At 38.8% G+C, this 23,956-nt stretch overlaps 2 protein-coding genes across 4 annotated transcripts in view; one reads left to right on the top strand and one right to left on the bottom strand.

The window, feature by feature from the left end:
• SLC4A10 (solute carrier family 4 member 10) overlaps window positions 1–15,593 on the top strand; it is a 214,739-nt gene extending 199,146 nt beyond the window's left edge. For all 3 annotated transcript variants that reach the window (XM_040644562.1, XM_040644559.1, XM_040644565.1), the window contains 3 exons: window positions 5,428–5,495; window positions 7,923–8,039; window positions 13,655–15,593. In XM_040644562.1, coding sequence (XP_040500496.1) covers window positions 5,428–5,495; window positions 7,923–8,039; window positions 13,655–13,721 — 252 coding nt within the window. In that variant the 3' untranslated portion in view covers window positions 13,722–15,593. The remainder of the gene's footprint in view (window positions 1–5,427; window positions 5,496–7,922; window positions 8,040–13,654) is intronic.
• A 5,586-nt stretch (window positions 15,594–21,179) lies between these two features.
• Window positions 21,180–23,956, bottom strand: part of DPP4 (dipeptidyl peptidase 4) — a 77,806-nt gene continuing 75,029 nt past the window's right edge. Inside the window, exon 26 of the mRNA XM_040644555.1 lies at window positions 21,180–22,305. Within this exon, the coding sequence (XP_040500489.1) occupies window positions 22,204–22,305 (102 nt within the window). The 3' untranslated portion in view covers window positions 21,180–22,203. The remainder of the gene's footprint in view (window positions 22,306–23,956) is intronic.

Raw genomic sequence — 23,956 nt, 5'->3', positions numbered from 1 at the left:
TACAGGGCAGGTCTTACTGCTAAGAAAGATGAGAATTGGTTGTGGATTGGGGAAGCATGACCTAATTATTACACAAGCAAATGTTAGTTCTAATTAAACCTAAGAGTAAGCCAAACATATTCTGCATCAAGCAGTGATTTTCAAAGTGTCCTTCTAGGACCTCTGCTGCATCAGCCAACACCTGGCAACTTGTTAGAAATGCAGATTCTTAGACCACATTCCAGACCTATTGAATCAAAACTCTGCGGATAGGCCCAGAAATCTGGAGACCTCCAGGTCCTTCTGATGCATGCTAAAATGTGAAATAAGACCTTTTCTAAAACCACAATATCTATATCTCCAGAATATAATCTTCTAAATCCGAGGTTACTCTATCAAAAGTCCTGTATTTTATAATAATTTAGATAAGTCACTTAGCGATATTGAACCAAATATTCTGATGAAAACATGTCACATCCAATTATTTCTATGAATTCTATATAGATTACTCCTCCCCATTTTTCTTTTTTAGCTTTCATTGTTGAAGTGAGTAGTTGTATGTACTGACTGGTTCTTCTATCTATTGGAAATTTTAATACATACCTCTTCGACACATCACATTTTATGACTTTCAAAGTAGTGTGTGTGTGTGTGTGTGTGTGTGTGTGTGTAAAACATTTGCAGCATTATCTGTTTTATTAGTAATCAAAGAAGGAAGTGGTCCGACGCTTATGTTCTATAGACTTTGTTTTCCTCTTGGATAAAATAAACGGGGGGTCAAACTTGATTGTTGAAGTCCCTTCCATTTTTTAAGATCTAAGAATTCTAAAATTGCTGAATATTTTCTCTAATACTCTAACCATCTTTGCGAACATTGGCTGTCCGCTCTTGTTCCCACTTTGAGCTATTTGAGGGTTCCTACAGTTACAGATTTTACCTGAGAAGTGGATATAGTAACAGATGCTGCCTATTTCACTAAAGGTAGAGCATTTGTCATGATAGATGAATCATTTTTTATGCTATCACAAAATATAATTCAGATCCGTACTTCCTACCAATCAAAAGACACCACAGTTTTTAGGGGGCGCCTGGGTAGCGCAGCGGTTAAGCGTCTGCCTTCGGCTCAGGGCGTGATCCCAGCGTTCTGGGATCGAGTCCCACATCGGGATCCTCCGCTGTGAGCCTGCTTCTTCCTCTCCCACTCCCCCTGCTTGTGTTCCCTCTCTCACTGGCTGTCTCTATCTCTGTCGAATAAATAAATAAATAAATAAATAAAATCTTTAAAAAAAAAAAAAAGACACCACAGTTTTTAAAAAAGATCCCGTTTATTTATTTGAGAGAGAGAATGCACACATCCAAGAGAGAGCACAAGTTGGGGGAGGGTCCGAGAGGGAAGGAAAGGGAGAAGCAGACTTCCCCTGAGCAAGGAGCCCGATGCGGGACTCGATCCCAGGACCCCAGGATCATGACCTGAGCAGAAAGGCAGACGCTTCACTGACTGAGCCACCCAGGTGCCTCAAAACACTCTACAATTTAACTCCAGTTTTATTTTTTACTTAGCACAGGCCTTTGGCTCTAGCCAGACTTGTCCTTCATTGTCATATTTATTGCTACTTTTTATTCTTGGCCTACATTGTTTCTGGAGTTTCTTCCTTTCCTCCAGCAAACTGATCAAATAAGACCGGCTCAGCTACTACTTCCTCTCTTCCTGTATTTTGTACAGTGACCCTTCTCATCCTCTGAGAGAACAGCGCATGTCTTTTCATTGCTGTCTCACCACTACCGAGCGGAACACTGCCATGTAGATTACCTTCAATACGTATTTCATAAATGGATTCATGAGTAGCTCCTGGAGTACTCACTGTGTGCCTAGCATAAGCATGCTGAGTAAGTGTTTTGAGCGCCATTGATCAGATTTGTTTTTTTTAAGCCTCGATTTTCCTGCCTTTTACCAGATATTGCATTAACTATCCTTCACTTACGTAGTATCTGAAAAATGCTTTGACTATCTTAATTAAAAGATGGCATTCAAATCACAGCATGAGTAGTCCTCTAGTCAAATTGGTGAAACCCATCAAACGTTCTTGGGTAAACTTGGATCATCATCCTTTAACGTCTTCACGACGTTGTAGAACTCGGCATAGTTTTGATGGACCCCCATGTAAATGAAGCGCTACATGGAACTCATTTTAAGGTACTTCTGACTTCGAAACTGATGGATACCCAGTTAGCTTTGTGCTCTCACTCTCTTTTCCTGTACGATTGAGATAAACTAGGTTGTCATTGTCGTGACGGCCAATGCCTGATTTGACTGTTCCTCCCCAGAAAGTCTCAAATTTTTGGCTTCCTCACAGTGCTGCCTGGGATGCAGCCGGCCCTCCATCCCTGAGCTCGGGGGCCCACCCAGCTTCCTTCTGGCACTGAAGGCAGCGGCTGCTCCGCCACCCTTCTCTTCAGATAAGCATGGCTTGGAAATGCTATCTTTAGAGGTGATGAGTTTTTGTTTGGATAGAATTATGACTAGTATAAAGCCCACACATGCTAACAAGCCACAGAGTGCAAAATAATTATTGAAAGCAATTTGAGAGAAAAGTGGAAAATCATCTGAGGAAAAAACAAAATTGTTCCCAAAGCTTTGGTCCAATTTTTTGCTGTTACATTGAATCCTGAGCTTTAGTTTTCTGCTGCCAGGTCACCTAAGCACTGATGGCACTGTTCTCCCTCTCTCTCTTTTTAAATTTCACTCTTTATTAAACCTTTCTACATACCTTCTTGACATTTTATTCCAAGTTAGTCAGGAAACATACTATATATCAAGCTTACCTTCCAGTAGACAACTGAGAAAAGAATTGCATTTTGCTTGTATCTTGGTTTTACTTAAATAGCATTTGGGATCACTGAGTGTTTTCTCTTATGTCCCTCCATGTGTATTAAGGTAATGTGTCTATAGAAAAAGTAAACTTCTTTACCTTAAAGAGTACACATGCTCAGTCCATGGCCTCAGTGTTGTGCGTGTAAGTTAATATGACATATGTATTATGTTCCATATATAGTGACTAACCCATTTGCAAGGCATGCCTTATTCCAGGCTGCAGATTAGCTCTGCTCAAATGCTAAAATGTGTAATTTCAAACCAATGGTATTGTCTACTCATTTTGAATTAGTTTTAATAGTACTGCCAATGACAAGAGAAATAGGCATACTATACATGTAATAATATACAATAATATAGATATTATATATATAGTATATATATACACACACTATAAGATATACATATATAAGGTATATCAGACTATATATTACATGTATATTTTTTGATATTTTTATTTCTTAAAAGAAAAAATATTCTTGAAGAACAACAGAGAAAGAGAAAGGATTCGTTCCTGTAACGTTAAGGGGTAACAGACAGGTGCCATTAGTACTGCAGAACATAAATGTAAGAAAGCGTTTATGGTTGGCCAGGGCAGGAACTTGTAAGCGAAGAAGAAGCAGAGCCATGCCGTCCCCTGGCTTCTCCGTTATTACACAGCATCGGCCGGCAGAGGTATGGTTAAGGTCCCAGCAGAAGAGCCTGCCTTGGTCGGTAGGTTGGATGTGTACAGAGAGCACTCCAAGAGTGAAAATGAGAGCTGCGTGTAATGCCTACATTACATTTTATATTCATAGGTTAGCTGAACAGGCTCTAGAAAACACTGTTTCTTTAAGTAACAAGAAATACGGCAAGGACTCTTCAGAGGCAGCATGTAAGTTGAGGCCAAGGTCTGGATGGTGGTAGGAATGGCCCTGCCTGCCAGAAATGACATCAACCAAAGGTCATGTCTTTCTGGAAGCTCAGTTAGATCAGCCAAGATACTGCTAAGTTACTAAAAGAGGGATGAGCCTCCAGGGTCATCCTATTTTCTCCAGGTCTTCATCTCTAACTTAAAATTGCATTTCCGATATTGTGCATCTATAAAAATGAATAAGGTCTTGCCATTAGCGAAAATACAGGTGCACCTAGAGGGTAGTGCGCTGAGGGAAATGTCGGACTAAGAAAGACCGTTGCCATATGATTTCACTCATACGTGAAATCTAAAAATCAAGACAAATGAATAAAGAAACAAAAAGAATCAAAACTATAAATACAGAGAAAAAAACTGATGGCTGCCAGAGGGAAGGGGTGCTGGGGGATGGGCAAAATACGTGAAAGGGAGTGGGAGATACAGGCTCTTGGTTATGGAATGCATAAGTCACGGAATAAAAGGCACCGCGTAGGGAATATAGTCGGTGGTATTGTAACAGTGTTGTATGGTGACAGGTGGTAGCTATGCTTGTGGGCATAGCATAATGCATAGAGATGTTGAATCACTATGTGTACACCTGAAACTTTTGTAGCCTGTGTGTCAGCTATACTCAAATAAAAATAAATAAAATAAAATAAAATAAAATTCCATTTCTGGAGTTAGAGCTAATGATTCTAACATTTTTAAATGACCCTCAATTGTTCTCTGAACTTGAGCACTATTAATTGACCCATTTGAAAATAAATGCATTATATAGGAGTTATAATCTATAGATAACTAAATTTTTTTGGTATTTGGAAAAAGGCTGACAACATTATTGAAAACTAAACCATGAATTTTAATATGGTGGGTTAAGATTATCTGTATCCTAAAGACATGGTTTTAAAGTGTTATATATGAAGAAATGAATACATGAAGTATTTCTATCCTTTGGGGAAGGGTAGGGTATTGTCATTGTGAGAAGAAATCTGCGGCATAAAACAAAAGCCTACGATATGTCTAGTGGAAAGCACACCTGTGTTTCGGTCCATATAGGAAGTTATCTTTTGTCTTGGAAAAAGTCTCTAGAGCAGTTGTTCTCAAAGTGTAATCCTTAGACCAACATAATCAGCATCACCTGGGAACTTACTAGAAATGTAAATTCTTGGGCCCTACTCCAGACCTACTACTGAATCAGACTCTGGAGGTGGGGGCCTAGCAATCTGTATTTTTTTAAAGCCCTCTAGGAGATTCTGATGTAAAATAAAGTTTGAGAACCACTGCACTAAGTATATCCTTCATTCCCCTCTAACAGAGCATTCTGGGATTGTGATTTAAATTGTATAACAATGAAAACAATTACATCGCCCATACGTTTTTCCTTTTAAGATTTGGATTATTAAAAAAAAAATCTGCTTGGAAATTAACCACGTTTTACATTGAGTGACATGAAGGAGATTGTTGTTAGCATTTAAATTACTTTGTGGTATGAGACTCTCATTAATTACTTATGTTCTTGGTAGCTGGTGCTTTATTGAGAGGACCTGTGCTAGCATTAATAAGTGCAAACAAAGTGAAGGTCCTGAGGTTAATGAGATAGTGAAACATTAATCTGTGTTTCTTCTTTAATGTAAAATGGAGACTCATCAGGTTCACTTCATATATTTTACATTTGTCTTTCCAGGAAGAACAAAGTATGCTCGCTATGGAAGATGAGGGCACGGTGCAGCTCCCTTTGGAAGGGCACTATAGGTAAGATATACATGTAAAAGCTCTGAGTCATGGCACGTGTTGTTATATACTTAAGAATTTCCTACTGTGTGGATTCCTACAAAGGTTTGTGGAAGCCGTGTTAGAGAGAAAGAACTGAAACGAGTAATTAGATTACCCTGTCCTAGTACTAAGTTCTGACACTAATAACTGTGTGAGTATGGCCAAGTAGCTTAAAATAAAGGGGTGGGGTGGCGGGCAACTGTTGTCTGTGGTCTTTCCTTCTCATATTTGTAATGTATATAAAAGCTGTCCTTCACAACCTCTAAAAGTAGCTATTGAAGACGGGTAGAGATTCAATGCCAGGATAAATGGCCTAGGTATTCACTAAATTGATCCCAGGTAAATGTTTGAACTCTTTTAGGTTACCCCTAAAATATGGCACTTCCAAAGAGATGATCTATTTCCTGAGTTGAAGGATTCAGTTATACCAGTCATTTTTGGAAATATTTATGTAACTCTCCAAAATATGCTAGTCGTCTTTAGGCACAAAGACATAGCAAAAGAATGCAAACTCCTATGTGTTATAATAAAGACTTACGAAAGAATTTGGCCAAAAATTATATGTATGCATATAAGCCATATACATGGTCTCAGAGTGCTTACGGATAATTTAAGGCCATGCCGGTAACAAAGGAGAGAAAACTTTTCTCTGAGGAGGAAATTTATCATAATGTTAACAAAAAAAGTGGAATCTTCTAGATCTTCAGGGTCTGCTGTAAAACCACATTCCCTAGGTAAAATTTTTAAAATATAGTTATCTACCATGTTATCATAGAAAGTCATTTTATCTTTTTTTAAGAAATATTTAAGTTTTAAAATCCTGTTGATTGTTTCATCGAATCGATATATTTCCAAGTGTATGTTGTAGAAACTTAGTCTCATACGGTGCCTCTCTTGAAAGGATTTTTTGGTTAGATGCATTTCCATACTGCATTCTAGTTTGGAGATTCACAATGCACTCTGGCATATTGAAGAACCCAAGTGGTACTGTAATTTTTTTAAAGTTTAATTTTATTTAATCCAGCATTTTCTAAACTCTTTTGCTTACAAGTCTCTTTGTCATATAATATCATGGAATACATGTATTCATATGACATTCTTTTGGAAGCTGGTTGATCTCATGCTTTGAGTCACTAAGGGCTGCTGGATTTGAGGAACTAAAGAACGTATGTCCAGACTGGGAAGGGAGGGAGTGTGTGAGACCGAAGGTTTTGCTCCAGACCTTTGGTGTTCCTCTTAAAAGTCTAATTTGTTGCCCTCTGTGAATAACCACCAATGAAGGTCATGTGAGGTCAGCCTAGGATTTCTCTAGAAATTTTTCTCTAGAAATTTTTTTCACAGCAGGCTATCTTTTCCACGTGTAGTAAGAAGAGTGCTGTTTTCTCACTAGAAACTTTCTTGAGCTTGGCCTGTGATTTATCTCTGCTGCTCTTTGGTTGTGTTTCTAGCCCTGGGAATATTTTAGAGAGTTCTGAATGTCACCTATAATTGGTGCCATTTTAAAATGCAAGAAAATCACCCAGCATTGTACGTGTCCTGATAGTACAGCTCTCCTAGGCATTTGGAAAGACTTCTGCCAAATACACAGACTGCCTTTATTTATTCAACAAATATTTGTTGAGTGGGTACCAAGTGTCAGGCCCTGTTTGAGTCTTGGGGGATCAGTCACAGACAATTGGTCAAGAAACCTTGTCCTCATAAAACTTACGTTCAATTAGAACAGATAGAGGTAGGGGAGGCAAAAAATAAACAAATGAACCGGTAATAGAGTATAGTACTTTAGATGGTGAAAAGTGCAATGAGAACAAAAGGATGAGGGTATTCTGAGGGGATGGAAATAGGAATTTTAATAGAGTAGTCGGCAAAGGCCTCTGTGAGTAAGCGACATTTAAACGAAGGAGGGAAAGAGTTGTGCCATGTAAAGGAGCATTATGGGCAGAAGGAAGAACAAGTCCAAGGCCCTGAGGCAGTAGCAAGCCTGTAGTATTCCAGAACTGTCAGGAGACCATTGTATTGTGGCTAGAGAGGAAGGAGCAGGGGTGTAATAGCAGGGGATGGAGTCGGAGGATGAGGGGGGGTCAGAGCCTATGGTCCGTCTACCGGGCTCTTCCTATTGAGTCTGAGAGCTATGAATGTTGGGGCAAGAGGCTGAGCCACGAACATGCAGAACCCCATCTCTGTAATTTGAAATGAATTAGGAAACGGTAGCCAAAACCAGTTTCTATATAACTAGAATCTTTTGATTTTTCATAGATTTTTAAAAAGTAATTGTGAGACTACTCCTTATTTTTTAACTATCAAAAATACTGTACTAAGGCACGAGACTGTCCTATATTTAGTATCTGTCTCTAGACAACTGCAGTTACTTATTTAATTTTTTAATTTCATTTTGGGTAAACTATCTAGAGATGATCCATCTGTGATCAATATTTCTGATGAAATGTCAAAGACTGCCTTGTGGAGGAACCTTCTGATGACTGCCGATAACTCAAAAGATAAGGAGTCAAGCTTTCCTTCTAAAAGGTTTGAATTCCAGTATAATGTGAATTTGTGTGGATCCCAGTCATTTGATGACATGAATCCATTAGCAAAAGAATAGTATTGGTTTCCACTGGATTTAGGTGTAATATATTCCAGATAGTTCTTTTTAAAAGTAGGTGGAAATTGAAATTGGCAGTTTAATTGGTTTGTTTTTTCAACATCTCCCTTTCAAATTAAAAGCTCACTCCAAAACTGTGACAGTGGGGAGAAACAGTGCTATAAATGGGTCCCGATGCATGGCATTTTTGGACATTCATTTGGCCTACTGTTTTGCAGTAAGATTCCATTATATTCCTTCATCACTCGCTTTCTAGGACCCTCTTAGATATCTGACCACATTTTGCACTCCTCCTATTGTCCTTTCCGAAACTCCACATGCACGTGCCATGGTGATTTTGTATTTAGTATATTTCCAGGCCCCTATTCCAACCACCTGAAAATCTTCCCTAACTTCCTTATCCTGAAACTTTCAGATCCAGAAAGTTCTATGCATTCTTATTTCTCTGTATGCAAACATTACAAACAACTCCTATAGTTGTAGATGCTAAGTTTTAAATGCATGCTGGGGGAAGAGTGTGTCCTTAAATATATAAAGAGTCATCACAGGATTTCCATTGAATTTTCCAGAATTTATAAATAAAGAGTTCAAACCATCCACTCTTCTTAGATGCTGATCTGAAGAAAAATCTCTATGTTATGCTAATAGCTCTTCTTATTAAAGAGTGATTGAGGGATTTGGGGCAGTGTTTAATTATGAACTTCCTTTATTTTCATGACCTTAAATTAACTTTTTCTACTTAATTTTTATATTACATTTTTGTCATAAGCTCCCCTTCCTAATCACTCTAGAAGCTGATTCCCCAAAGGTAAGACCCTCTCCCTCAAACCTATTCCTTGGTTGTATTTCCTTATGTTAAATGGTGTCTTCTGGAAACCCGGTCAGCCTATGTTCTCTGTGTGAGTTTTGGGGAGGCAAAAGGCTTAGATCCAGTATCGGACTGAGTGTTTATGGTATTCCTATAACTACTCAGCTTTTTAAGAAGGTTTGAAGCTTGAGTGAACTTTTTTCGCCACATGACTTTTACAAATGCATCATATACAAATCAACGAATCTCACAGAACTGTATTAGTAATGACATCAAATTTCTATATTGGAAAAAAGAAAATTTATCCTTTGAATTAAGAAATGGCAAAGCTGGGAGCTTCCGTATATGTGCGCCACATGCTCCCAAAGCTGTAAGCTTTATGTGGCTTCATGAGAAATATTTGGAAACATGGACTCGGAAAAGACGTTACATTAGGCTTAGAGAATATCTCTTGTTGCTGGTTTTTGTCACCCCAAAATGGCATGCTGCTTCAGTGTCATCTCTATTCCAAAAAGACAGACAGTGGATGTGCAGAGTCTCCATCCCAGAAAGCTGGGGATTAGTCATCTCTCTCTCTGTCTCTTTCTCCCCCCACCCAACAACTACCTCTCACACACCAGAGGTTAATATCAGGTACACAGTAGGCTCCCTCAAAGACTTTTGGATGTTTTCTGTCTTTAACAGGGCTTTAAAATCTTCGTGTATTTCTTTGCTTGGCTCAAGCAGAAGTAATATCTTATTCTAAAACATGCGTTATCTTCCTTTCCCAGTGATCCCTGCTATAGTCTGATAGAGTCATCCTCACAGTAGCTCTGTTTTGGTAGAAGTCTGGGGGAAAATCAGAGTTATGAGAAGGGTAATTTCTCAAACCCATTGGAATATGTGCTTGTGGACTCTTTCACGTTAAAAATATGGCATTTCTCTGATTTTTTTAAAAAAATGGGAACTCCAGGTTTATAAGCTCAAAATAAAATGCTGGCCATTGGAAATATGTGGAAAATTTGAGACAACTGAACTTACAGGTTACTTTTCTTCCTGCACTAAAATGGATCCAGAATACAGACGCTTTCTCTGTTTTCCTTTGGTTCAAGCAAAAAAAAAAAAAAAAATTTATGTCATGATATTTTAGGTACTCCTCAAAGTAAATAGTAAAGTCAAGTGATGCTTTTCATCAGAAAAACCTAGCTGTTTTAAAACAAGGCAACATGTCCAGTTTTAATTAGGACCATCCTTTATATTTTGATATAACCACTTGTTTCTTACTCTTTGAACATATGTTACCACTAACATGAGATTCAAACTATTGTGAATGGAAGTTTACCCTTAAATGTGATAAGATCTGTAGCTTTCCATGTGGATGTATCTCTTGGTTCATGGTTAATGTCTTTCACTTTCATAACAGTGGAAACTGGCAGAAACAGTGTGGCTTCCAAAAATCCTAAAACCACCCACTAATGACAATACCCTCCCAAAGCCATTGCTTTTTCATGGTGTGTCTGTTGAAGGCATCGGAGTGTGATGACCTGGAACTCCAAAATTTTGTGCCTGCTAGAGTATCTGTTGGCAAACAAAACTAAAACCTAAAGACCAGGTCACCAGGGTCTACACCTCTTGAGACCTAAGCTGGCTTCCTTGAAACTTTTGACCGCCACCCCCCTCACCCCCCGCCACTCCTTGTTCTCCATCCTGTCCCTTGCTATTGGTCCTGCATGCCTATCAGGGTGTCAGAGAAGCCTAGATATTTTTCCTTAGTGGAGTTTGGAATAGCAGTTGTATTTTCTCCATCATTTCATTCACTTTTCGTTGGTAAAAATGTTTTATCCAGTCTGACTGAAAGCAGGATCTAAGAACTAATTGCAAATTTGACCACATCTGTAGGATATCTAATTTGATCCTTGTTCAACAGTGCAATGCATACATGTGACAAGCTCCTCAGTGGTTTATTGAATTGGAATGGCAGAAATAGGTCTCATTAAAAACCACATTGCATCAGAATAGGTGAGCAACTGCTATGTTTTATAAAACTGACACCCAAGATTGACATTTCTTGGGAAGAGAGCTAGCAACATTGGGAAAACAGCACTTGGCTTTGCCCTGGCGGCCGAGGCTAGGCTCCGGGGCCACCTTCTCTGCTGTCCTCTGGCTACCCACTCCCACCACCTTCTTATATCCTGGATTCTCCTTCTTTGCTCTGATTTTCTAGGCCTATGCCCTCTCATGACTGCTTGGTAAATGTGGTTCATAATGATTTTGCTGTGATCGAAACATAACAGTTTCATAGATCTCTAGGCAGCATGAGGGTAGCAGGTCATGTTCTGTTCTCTTCTGAAATATTATTTCCTTATATTTTAAATTGTAACTCCTTAAGGGGAGGGGCACTGTCTCATCTATCTTGTATCCCTTCATCTTTGCCGAGTAGCTGGTATAGAATAGATATGTAATATATGTCTATTGCAATAGATATCATAGATATGATACATATTTAATAAATAGAAGTAATATGTTTATTACAATGAAAGTTTAGAATTGATTGGAATCCTGAAAAATGAAGGAATAAAGAGAGTAATAGCCATATGGTAAGAAGATAGGTTCAAGTCAATAATATTTTTCATAGAGGTCTTGAGCTGGTTATAAAATTTCTGCCTCGTAGTTGGTTGAAATCTAATCTGATACCCAAACCACTGGTTTTAAACAGGGGGAAAAACCCCAGATCAATTCATTGGTTATAGTTTTGTAACCAAACAACCAAGATGACCAACCCAGGACGTCGGGAGGAAGCACACCTGTAAATGAAGTCAACATTCTGAATCTTTTCTCACCGCTCGGTGACTATAGTGCCCTTGGGAATGTGCTGGTTTGTAAGAAGGTGACGAGCGGAGCATCATGCAGGAGCCGTGCGTGTGCGGAGAGCCCTGTGTGTCTCTGTCCCTGCAGGCTCCTACGGGGCGGTTTTTTTATTCTATCTTCATTGTGATTGAGAATACCAGCCTCAGAATTCTGGCGTTCGAGCTACAAGAGTATTTAGAAACCATGAAGTCCAAAACTAACTTACAGATGAGGAAACCAAGTCCCAGAGAGATTAAATAATGAGTCCAAGGTCCCACAGTTCATCCTTAGCTTTCGGGGGACTGGACATAACCTTCCAGTTTCCAGGCCAGGCTTCCTCCCCTGCCCCCTGCTGCCCTTTTTCACTGGCTCTGTGCGGCGGAAGAGCCAGGGAGACAGGTAAAGCCCAGGGAAAAGTTAATTTGGAAAGTAGGGTAGCAGACACTTGTCATAGGAAAGGCACTTAAAGTAGAAGAAAGTGAGTCATGCCGATAGGGGAGTTAAAAATACAGAGTTAAGGCTCTCAACACATCATGTGCACACTGTCATCTCTCCTTGTGGAAGGAGAAAAGAAAAGGGAGGAAAGTTGCTTTGCTCTGACCTGTAAGTAGTGTGTGCTGAGAAGTGTGGCAGGCGTACACCCGGGTGCCGTAGACACCCGCTCACACCAGCTCTCAGCGCTGGCGGCGTGCCACGGATGGCAGAAGCTCCGGCACTTCTTACCTGATGGTGCCGGGTGGTGGTGACAACTGAGAAGGGCTGTTTCTAGCTTGAATTGGAGGAAAAACAATTTTAAAAACACACTGGGAGAATGTGTCTAAGTTATTGACCACTAAGAAAGCTGTGCAGGAGGCCGCATAGGAAAAAAAAAGGTTTTAACTGTCACTTTATTACTTTGGGAAGAGTTATAAAACCAAGGGTTTCCCCACCACCAACTATTTCATACATTTATATTAAGGGACAAAGTTACCAGTAAAAATGGGTGGACTATTCCGGCTCAGGGCCCCAGGTGACAGGGAGGGTCGCGGGAGGCCTCAGGTGTGGGGGCTCTGCCCCGTGCTGGGAGGCGTTAGGGAGTGAGGGCTTCTCCCCTCTGGAAGCATGTGCTCTTGCTGGGAGCTTCCCGCCTGTGAACACATGATTTGAATTTTCCATGAAAACTGTCCACACGAGAGTAGGAAAAGTGTTCATTGGGAAAATATCGAAAAAAAGCATAGACAAAAATGGTAGACTCTTATTACCAACTTGCCCATCCATCAAGTTAATTGGAGAACAGACAAAACAGAAGTTACTTGGGAAGGAGCTGATTCTGGAAGGAGTGAGGTGAGGGCCAGGATGAGAGTTAGTCTGCGCAGGTGTTCGGAGGGTGGTGTGTGGGAGTGAACATGTCCTCCAGACCAGCGGAGATGTGTCTGTCCTGCTGGCCACAACACAGTGCTCACCAAAGATCCTGATCCGGCGTGTGCACAGAGGACGAGCCCCTCGCAGCGAGCCCTGAGATACCTCCCGGGGCATCTCGCTGGTGTTCCCATGGCGTCGGTGCTTTCTGAAGACGGGCGGGGGTGGGGTGGTTGGGGGCATTTTCAGCAATCATTATTCCTTTGGCCAAATGAGGACGGTGGTATCGATCCTGCATGCTTTTGGAACTGTTTTAAAATGTCTGGTTTTTGCTTTCTAGTTCCTATTTTTTCAATTTCCCCCTTTCTGCAGTTCTCGGTTTCTACCTCCCTGAGTGCAGAGGATTTTAATTGTTGCTATCTAGCTATGCTTCACAGCATGAAAGAGCAATGCTGAGGGCCCATGTGGTGCTTTGGGGTTGATGGGGTTTGTGTCTGAGCAAGCAGATCTCACAGTAGCCGCGCGGGATTGCAGTAATAAATTTCTCCTTTTTTTCTCCCCCTGTAGCATTGAAAGCCGAAAAGAGAAGAAAGCTGACTCAGGGAAAGGTGTTGACAGGGAGACTTGTCTATGACTTGATCTTCAATTTATTTTTTACATATATATGAGAAGAGTGCCACAATTATTAATAAAACTGCTTTGATCATGTATTGTAAATTCTGTCTCTCATCCCAAATCCACCTTCATACTGTAAGTAGCGCAATACTTGTTTCATTTCTGTGTTTAAACTTCTGAGCAGTGAGACACCCTTGTGAGCATACATGATAGCTAATGCAAGAATCTCTGTGTTCCTTGCTGTATGTTAGACATTTGTAAACACTGGATTCTCATGCTTAGTTTTATGAGAGCAATAGCTTTCTTAAAGAGACGTCAGATTTACCTAGTTTGTATTTTCCTACTTTCGTGACCTGAAGCTACCTGATAATTTCATTCAGAAGAATTTTGAAAGGTAGTCCTACTCCTTTTTATTTTTTATAGCTTAGCATTAGTGACTTATTTCAAAAGACCCAAATCAAAAGGTTAGTTTGGAAGCATTTTTTAATAATTGTATTTATGCATTTCCTTGATTTATTATGATACATTTAATACTTAAGAGTTTATATGTAACTAAAACTAAAGTCATTTGAAAAAAATATATAGAAACCTGCTCACAACTTGTTTAAAAGAATGAGAAACTAATGCAGAGTCAAATAGTGTTTGCTTAACAATTCAAGTTGTGATTACACCGTCAAACACTCAGCTTGTAGGAAATGCTTCAGGAAAACTTTGTAGGTTTTGTGAGATTTTCAATATAAACCTTTATCAGAAATATGCTGTTAAATTTCTCTCCCGTTAAAAACAAATGTTTTCCAAATAAACCTATTCTGTAACACCCGTGGAAGGCCCCATGGTGAGTCCTTGTACATGAACTCTCACTCCTGTATAGTTATTCTGCAGCTAAAGGTCACGTACTGCTTAATGCTGCTTCTGAATCATGTGCTAAGGTTAGGCTGACAGGTCTCCAACTATATTTTTCTCTTCTGAAAAGCTCTTTTCCACTTTTTAATTGAATGCATGTTGTAGAAAAATAGTCTTTTCAATGAATATTTCAGATTCTGTTCGAGAAGATTCTGTAGATATTTCAGTCCATAGGAAAGAATCCATTTTTACTAAGCTTGCACAAGAGGAAGGAAAGTTAAGAATTTTTGAGCATTACAAAAAACACGGTATTTCATTTCATTTTAGATAATGCGAAGTTAATCAAGACAGAATCTTGTAGTGCTCTGATTTCCTAAGAATGACCACTGATCATCAATCTTATGATCTGCAGCGTCCAATTTTATAAATCAGAGCCCCGCCGCTTTTCCAGACTAGTAATTACATATTTTGTGTATCAGTGCACATGAAAAGTGAAAAAAAAATCCTCTTGTGATCAAGCTTATGAGGGAAATAAAAAATCCCAACAAAGCCTCCATAAGACTCAACATTTTGATATTTCAGAAAACTCCCCTCACAATCTTTTAAGGAGCCATTTCTTTTATGGAATGTAAACCTAAAAACTGTAAGAATAATTTGCAGTTAATACAGTCTGTGTTTATAAATGCCGAGGAAAAATACAGAAACTTTCCATTCCAAGTGTGTTGCCTTTGTGTGTTTTATAATACAGATTCCACACTGTAAACATTGCCGTTGTCGTATGATTTAGACTAGCTGTATGTGCCAGTCAGTCCCCAAAGCAGCCTCCTAGTGTTTTAGTATATTAATAACTGTTCTGTTACAAATGATCATAGTGAATTAAAACCTTCACATGATCACTTATTTGAATAAGCAATCATACCCAATGAAATTCTGTATTTCTGAGTATTTTTATAGTCATTTTGTTCTTGTGTGAATTTTAATGCTATCTCTATGTTAATCCTAATATTTTGAAATCATATAAAATATAAGAAAAAAATGTAGTGTTATATATTTCCTCCTAATTTCAGATTCCTGGTCAAAATTACTGAATATCTTGAATGTAATTTATTGCAAAGTTCAAGTAATATGTAAATGTGACTAGGATATTGTGTTTTTCACAACTAAGAAATGTTATGTGGAAATAAATATTTATCCTAATTAATTTCCTTGCATATTTTAAATTGTGATGCAAAGTGTCTTGTTTTTTTTCTCCTTAATCAGCAAATCAATGTAGAACATTTTGACCGAACATAATATTTAAACTTAAACACCCCTGTTAAGAAAATTTGGTGATGCAGACGTTTCTAGAGTATTCTGACAATTTGAACTTTATGAAAAGAATATTATGTATGTAGTAGGATATATCTCTTCATTTTTCCAGAAAGCAGTGACTTGGGTGCAAATGGCATTGCTCCCAAGACTAGTGAAATCTTCCAAGGTCATTAGTAGGATTTCCCATAAGTAGAACTCCTTAGACTTCTGTTTTCAGCCCAACCCCCCAAACCCCACCATGGGAAAGGCATTTCCTAAAATCTCTCTCCTCCCTGTTTGTTACTATGGGTCACATGGGACCATTATTCTTTTGTAGCCATCTGGCAGTATGTTATGGAGATAATTACATTCAGAACTTTAATGTACTGGTTAGTATTTTTCTTTTGACTTGGGAGTTTACTTTATAATTGCTACCATTAAACATCCTTTGATATTGGGAAGTTTTTTCCTGAATTTAATCTGAATATCTCCTTGGTATAGTTTAAATCTACAGCTTAATTGAAACTCTCCACTGACAATTCACAAGCAACTTGTATTTTAACACTATCCCTAGATCTTTTAGGATTTTTCTTGGCTCTTAAAAGTGTGGCTTTCTTTCTTTCTTTCTTTCTTTCTTTCTTTCTTTCTTTCTTTCTTTCTTTCTTTCTTTCTTTCTTTCTTTCTTCTTTCTCCTATCTGCACCTCCATTCCTGTTTAACTTTAGCTGTTAACTCGTGGTCACTTGACTATTTTATGATTCTTTCAAGATTGCTACCCAAATGTTCTAATAAGTATCTTGTCTATTCATTCATTGAAATGAAATAAGATTTACAAGCACTTGAAAATTTGATGAGAGTAATTTGGATATGGTGGTTCTCTAAATATCTATTTGGAAAGGCTACTTGCAATCAGTCCCCTTGAAGAAGCCCAGTATTCAAGGATTACCGGTAATATTTTATTTTCCAGATCTCTTTGGGTGTTTTTCTGAGAAAGCTGCAGCTCACTGATACAACTGTCATTACTGCTCAGTTCTGTCGGTGTATGGGCCACTACTTTTTTGAGCTGGAACATTGAAAATAGAACTGTGGTCCTTGCTTCTAAGGGCACAGTAGACACAGAGCCATGACACAATGTGACATGTACCGAGTTGGCTGTATAATGAAAACAGCGAATAACCCAAACATGGATCTTTCAGGAGGGCAGAGTTCGAGGAAGATATTATATAAGAGGTAGCATATGAATTAGGATGGAAATGGGGAAGGAAACCTACTCCAAGAGCTGCAAAGATTCTCAAACACAGGCCAGTATTGAAATAAGAATGAAATTAAACAGTAAAGATATATGGTGTAACTGGAGCCTGACATATTTCATGTATGGCATGTTTGGAACGAAGCGAACAGCCCAGTGTGGTGGAGTGTTAGGAGAGCAGTGAAGACCTGTAAGAAAAGGTAGAAATACAAGCCGATTATATTATAAATGATGTTAAGTTCTGTATTAGGATATTTGAACTTTATACCTTAAATAAAGTTTTGAGTAATGGAGAGGCATGAATTTCTGGAAAGATTAGTCTAGCAGCACAGTGGAAAATATAGTGGTGAAAAAAGTGGAATCGGATTCCTTAGGGATCCTGTACCAGGATGATTCTGAAGCTCAAACCAAACTCTGTGAATGGTGTATAAACGTTATTGTGATTAAAACCAAGTAGGCTTAAGCATGCCCCTCAGGTACTTAAGTAACTCCAGACACATAGCTTTACTAGAAATCGTTTTATGTAGAACAAGGCATATAGATAGATAGATGATAGATAGATAGATAGATGATAGATAGATAGATAGATAGATAGATGATAGATTTTGAGTTGTATTTGAAAAAAAATGTTCTGAAAAGCATGATATCAACAGTAATCCTGAGACTATTAAGGAAATCTAAATGTAGTACCAAACGCGGCCAATGGCAGCGCTTATGAACCCAGAAACCACCTTCCCCCACCCGCCTTTTCACCCTACTCATCTCACCATTCTTACCATAGACTTCGCTTTATGTCTAGGTACTCTTGCCTTCTGGTGTGTGTAGTATAGATTTCTGCCATGTGACTTATTTCTTCATTTGTTTATAAGCTTTTTAAAGATAGGAATAGTGCTTTATCCGTTCTTTGTAACTCTCCGGAGCTTAGGTCTGTGCTCGGCTCTTTATGCAGCTGGGAAAGGCTGGACAGAACCCTCAGTGAAGTCTATCGCACGATGCTGCTGCTCCATTTATTAAGAATGGTGAAAGATCCGAAAAGGATTCTCACCGGCATGTCAGTATGGAAACAGAAGCAAATACTTATTGATCACCTTCATATGCCCAGCACCTGGAGGTAGACACAGACACCTAGGGTGAGGCCCCGTATAAACGATGGAGTCAGCAGTGGAGTCATCAAACCAGGATCAAAAGCTATGTAGTGTGACCGGGGCGGGAGGGGGGTGTAAGTGCCCGGCATGGATATGCCGGCAGAGTTATACACAAATCTTCACAGCAATGGCACAATTCTGTGAGGTAGGTGTTTTTGTACTTCTTTCAGATTAGGAAACTGAGGCTCAAAGAGGCTAAGTAATGCTCTTGAAAATGTTTCTCACTGTGAGTGGTGATGCGGTGATTGTAACCCACGTCCCCCTCATCTAGGCTGCAGTGCGCTGAGTCTCCAACAGGGGGCGAGGAGTGACTGGCTTCCTCCTTAACCGGCTCCTCATTCTGGGTCACGCAACCAGAATCAGGTTAAGATGAGTAATATTTCTTCCCAGGATGTTACATTTTCTTTGTGACTCATATTTCTGTGATCAACATTGGAAACCAGACTTAGCCAAGGAAATGCTTGGCTCACAAGTCACAAGTATCATGACTTTGGATAGAAGAAACTTAATGAAATAATCAGGGTCTCACCAAATATGTGTTTGAAATCATCTGACAAACTTGGGGTGAATTGTTCAGATGAAAGATTATGAAGAATAAAAAAACTTAATTGAGTTGGTTGAAATTTAAAGTCTGTAGCATCAGAAAAGAATCCCCTCTCATGTTAGCAGTTGGGAAAGGAACTTTCTTTTTATTAATTCAAATTCTCAAGTACAAATGTTAATATTGTCACAGAAAGGTGATATGCAGAAAGATGATAAATTTCCACTGGGCATGACATTAGTCTTATTAACAATACCATGCTCTGAGTTTTTCTGATGGGCAGTGACGTTATGCTTTATTACTCACGTTCGTCTCTCATTCTCAATCACCTGGATCCCTCAGACATCCTGACTACACACGCCAGATCACTCAGGATGTACGTAAAAAGGTTCTCAGACACCACTGAAAGAACTGTCACAAAATTGGCAGAACAAAATTCTCTTACTTTATGAAAAAAGCCATTCTGGTGTTTTGGTATGTTTTTCATTTAGAACTTACTGAATCTTAAATATTGTACAAATCTAGTAGTTTTATAAATTGGAATTCGCATGTCACCTTCGAGCAAAAGAAGCAAATGCCACGTAGTAGAACTGGTAGCTTCAGTGACCACCTGTGAATAAGAACGAAAATACCCAGAATGACACACAGCCTGATGTGATCATTGATCTTTATGGTGGTGCCTTTGAGTCCTTAAGGATGCACTGAATTATGTTCCATGCCTTCTATTTAAGAAAACATGGAGGTATGGAATCATTTTTAGCAAGATTTCCCCAAAAAAATGTTCAAAAATAATTTTTAAAGTGATTTTCTAAAAATCTTGAGCAAAACCTAAACTGCATCCACAGAAAGGATGTGAACACCGCTCCTTTGGCGTGGGCTCCCCCGGGCGCGGTGCGCTCCCACAGGTTGTGTCGGATGGGAATCTCAGCATCCGGTGCCCGCCGAGGCTGCCGCTGTCGACGGCGGGCACGTCTGCACGGCTTAGTGCTGGGATTAGTTCCTATGTGCTTCCAGCTTAGCCTCAGGCTAAGTTTCTCCTGAAGGTGTTCACGTCTTTACCTTCCTTTTCCAATCAGCCAATTTCAAACTCTTTTACTGGAGAGTAAAACGTGTCCTGTGAGGGTGGAACGAGATCCACTTCAACCTCAATCACATCATTAAACCCTCATGTGAACAATATGTGCTAGGGTTTTTTACCTCTGGGCTCCAGAGAAAATAACATGTGTAGAAACTAAAGGAACGATGAATCTTACGGTTTTGATATTGTCCAGAAGTTGTACAATATCAGATATTATACAATGGTGTTGGTATCTCTGAGGTATCTGATATTGTGAAATATCCACTATTGTACAATGGTCTTATTGATATCTGTGAAATAGCTGATATTGTTAACAACTAATACTGCCAAATGGTTTCAATATCTGTACCCATCTGATATTGCACAATATCTGGTTCCAATTAAAATAAAAGAAGAATTTCTATTGAATTTGCTCTTATGACCATTAGTTCAGTCCAGGATGTGGACATATGATCTATGACTACTGTTTCTGGATATGGAACTCTGCAGAGATCGGTCCAGTTACTCACGATGATTGAGCTCTATTAAGAAATAGAATTATGACAAGAGCCCTACAGGTTTGCAGGTCGATTTATAGCTCTAGTGCATGAGTGGATTTGGGGCGTCAGGTGAAGCTACCCAATGGCATGCTCCCAAGGTGCAATCGAAGCTGAATTTCACAACCTCTGCCCATTCTTATGCATGACTCACCAGTCTTATGTTGAATTGATAGATTTTTTCCATTTCTTCTATTTTTAGATTTTTGTGTTGGAGCTCACTCTGAGACAATTTTTTCCAGTAAATGGTCTGAAATTAAGTTTGAGTTCATAAAATCAATTTTTTAAAACAATGAGGCCATTTTGCAAACAATTGAACAAAAAAATCATGTTTCCTCAGTTATCTGCTAGACTAAATGCAGCATCTGAAATCTATGCTTTCATTAATATAAATATGTCAGCCCAAAATAGTCAAACACTTGAGTTACTGACTCCTTAACTTACACTGAGATGTTATTGTTGATGTTATTTGTTCTTATAACATGAGCCTCATCACAGTTTCCTGGAATAAAATTATATATTATGTATCACCTAAAAAATAAAAATTATTTGGGTTTTTCAAAAGCCATATATGTTTGTGATAACAAATTGTATATGTATTACATAAAAGCCCTACAAACTGCTTAATTTAACACATTTTTATGTATCTTTTTTTTTTTTTTAACAAAAACTGAACTCTCTCCATGTTTACAAGGCAGTCTGGGGTAACAAGCAAAATAAACAAGAGCCTTTTTGGATAAGCGTGTCCATATGCCAACGTGGTTTAGGTCTCATTCAAGACACAAAACGCATTACCTCTGAAAAAATGAAGGAACATTTATTAAATGACCAGGAGAAATTCCACCGTATGTAGAATGAGAATAACAATACATAACTTTGTAGTTTATTTTTGATTTTTAAAAACAAGGCCAAGGAAGTTAAAATATTCTCTTCATTAAGATGCTCAAAGAAATGAACTAAGAAAAATTGATGCAAGGACTCCTTCAAGTTCGAATTTGTGATACAAATATTTTCATCTTTTAACAGGGCAAGCTGATGTGTTCACATCTCGGTTCCAAGCTGCCTCTTTCACTAGGAAACATCAGTAGTTGTAAGGCACAGTGACAGTGCTTTCCCCTCCCCCTTGCTGTGTGTTTGTCGCACCTATAGCCGTAGCTGGCACCTGGGGGCCTTGCATTGTTGGCAGATTCCCTCTCGTTTCTTTGGAGTCTATTCAACTGCTGTGGTTTTACTCAGAAGTCAGTGTTTTGCATATATGATTTCCTGAGACTGTTTGAATAGTCTTTCTCAGAAAACCGTGCCAGTCTGGCTGCGAACAGCTCTTCTCCAAGAGTTGCTGACAGGAGCCTGGTCGGGTCATCGTGCTCGGACGTGGGTTCCCAGCCAGACCTACTGGCTCCTTCCCCTCACCCTTCCCTTCTTACCCCTGTCTCTATGATGTCACTGCTCACATCATGCCATCCCTTTGAAGACGAGAACGAGATTTGGACTGGTCCAGTTAGAAAAGAATAAAATGCTTCCCAGGGAACCTATGCAAAGCTCCCATAAAAACAATTCAGATTTGTTGTTTCAGCAACGGATGTGGAAATGATTTTAAATAATAAACAAAACCAGACGGAATAATTCAAACTTCAGTAAGGTAATAATCTGTTGCAAAGACAGAAGTCCCTATTTAGGGTTACAGACATGAGATTGGGGAACAAAGGTAACCTTGAATTTCTTGATTTGAGTGTACTTTTTCTTAAGATCATCATCTTAACAGTGCAGTTTTGAGATAGAACAAAAATGGCTGTTAATAAGGTCGGGCATGTTTGGAGGTGCTAAGGTAAAGAGAAGCACTGTTTTATGAAGTGGCTCATGTGGGTATATATGTGCTGGTGTGCCGTGCTGCTGGCAATCCCGTGGTCTTCGTCTGTGTACCACTGCAGAGAAAGAGAAAGGCCGGAATTAGGAAGTCAGTTGTCTTCTTCTTTTTTAGAAAATAATTCAAATAAGCTCTCATGAGCACACATAGAATTAAAACATTGTTTTAAGGGTATGTGTATATATATATATATGGTAATGAAACTATCCAAATCCACTTTCAGATTTGACTCAAAGGACACTTAGAACCACATCATGCACAGGAGAGAATGTTTATCCCATTAAGCACACTAGTTTTAGTTAAGTGTTATCAAGTGTCAGATTTCTCCTACACTGCAGGAAGAGAAACTGTATTAAAATAAATGAGTTTTTTATTTTTTTATTTTTATTTATTTTTATTTTTTTAAAGATTTTATTTATTTATTTGACAGAGATAGAGACAGCCAGCGAGAGAGGGAACACAAGCAGGGGGAATGGGAGAGGAAGAAGCAGGCTCATAGTGGAAGAGCCTGATGTGGGGCTCGATGCCATAACGCCGGGATCACGCCCTGAGCCGAAGGCAGACGCCCAACCGCTGTGCCACCCAAGCGCCCCAAAAATAAATGAGTTTTTTAAAAGCACTTTTTCCTAATATATGTTACCAAGGAACTAGAAAAATCTATTTCAATATTTCATACATATGTTTGACATGAGGTCAAAAGTCAAATGTATTATTGGCAAACACTTTGATTTTTCACCAGAATTTTCTATCTGTATGTCTGACATTTATGAAAGAGTTGATGACTTGAAGCAAAAATTTATCAACGCATCCCACAATAAACAAGTAGGAAGTCACTACCAGGTAAACATATATTATGGAGACATTAATAAAATTTGAAAAAATTGCCTAATTAAAATATCATTTCTTTGAGTAGCAAAAAACCTCTTACAAGAATCTGACCCCAAAAAATATAAGCCAGGTTTGGGTTTTTTTTTGTTTTGTTTTGTTTTTTTTTTTTTTTTTTGGTATCCAATAACTGGCCCACTCTAATTCAGTGGGCACCATTTGAACTGATCACAGAGCAAAGTGTGTGTGTGTGTGTGTGTGTGTGTGTGTGTGTGTGTGTGAAGAGAGTGAGGAAAAGAGGTTTTCTAGCTAATAGAGGCAAGAAAGCATTTTATACAAAAATATTTAGTGCAACACACATGCATATACATATATACAAACATACATTTAATGTATGTTATACACACACACAACATCTTTTCGTTTTTCTTCTTGATCTGAAAAGGTCTAGAGCAAAAAATGAATCTGACTTACTATCTAGAAACAGCCTACTGTACAGGCAACAACAGCACTAGCCATTTCCAACTCTATAAAACAAGCCTAATTGTTTATTGCCTGGGGTTGTTCAACAAAAGGTACCCCTGCCATTGCAAAAACTGAAGCATGCCGATTATTAATGCCCCACTGTTGTCAGAATGGCTAGTAATACTTACTAGACAGAAATGGATTTTCATATTGGAGCTGAGCTATTATGAGGCTGGTTTCACTTTAGACTTACTCTGCCGCACATTTACTAAGTGATTGCTTCTGAATCCAAACAGGGAGAGATAGAACAATCACATGGGTAGGAGAGCACTGCTCTGACACTCCCGAGATACGCAATACTGTGCTGCTCAACTCCCAAGTCGCTAATAGTTTTGAACATTACTCTCTCTATGGCTTAA

The sequence above is a fragment of the Ursus maritimus genome, unplaced genomic scaffold, assembly GCF_017311325.1.
Source record: "Ursus maritimus isolate PB19 unplaced genomic scaffold, ASM1731132v1 scaffold_1, whole genome shotgun sequence".
In the NCBI taxonomy this organism is placed as follows: domain Eukaryota; kingdom Metazoa; phylum Chordata; class Mammalia; order Carnivora; family Ursidae; genus Ursus; species Ursus maritimus.
The sequence above is the reverse complement of the archived record's forward strand: the minus strand, read 5'-3'. Positions and strand labels throughout refer to the sequence as shown.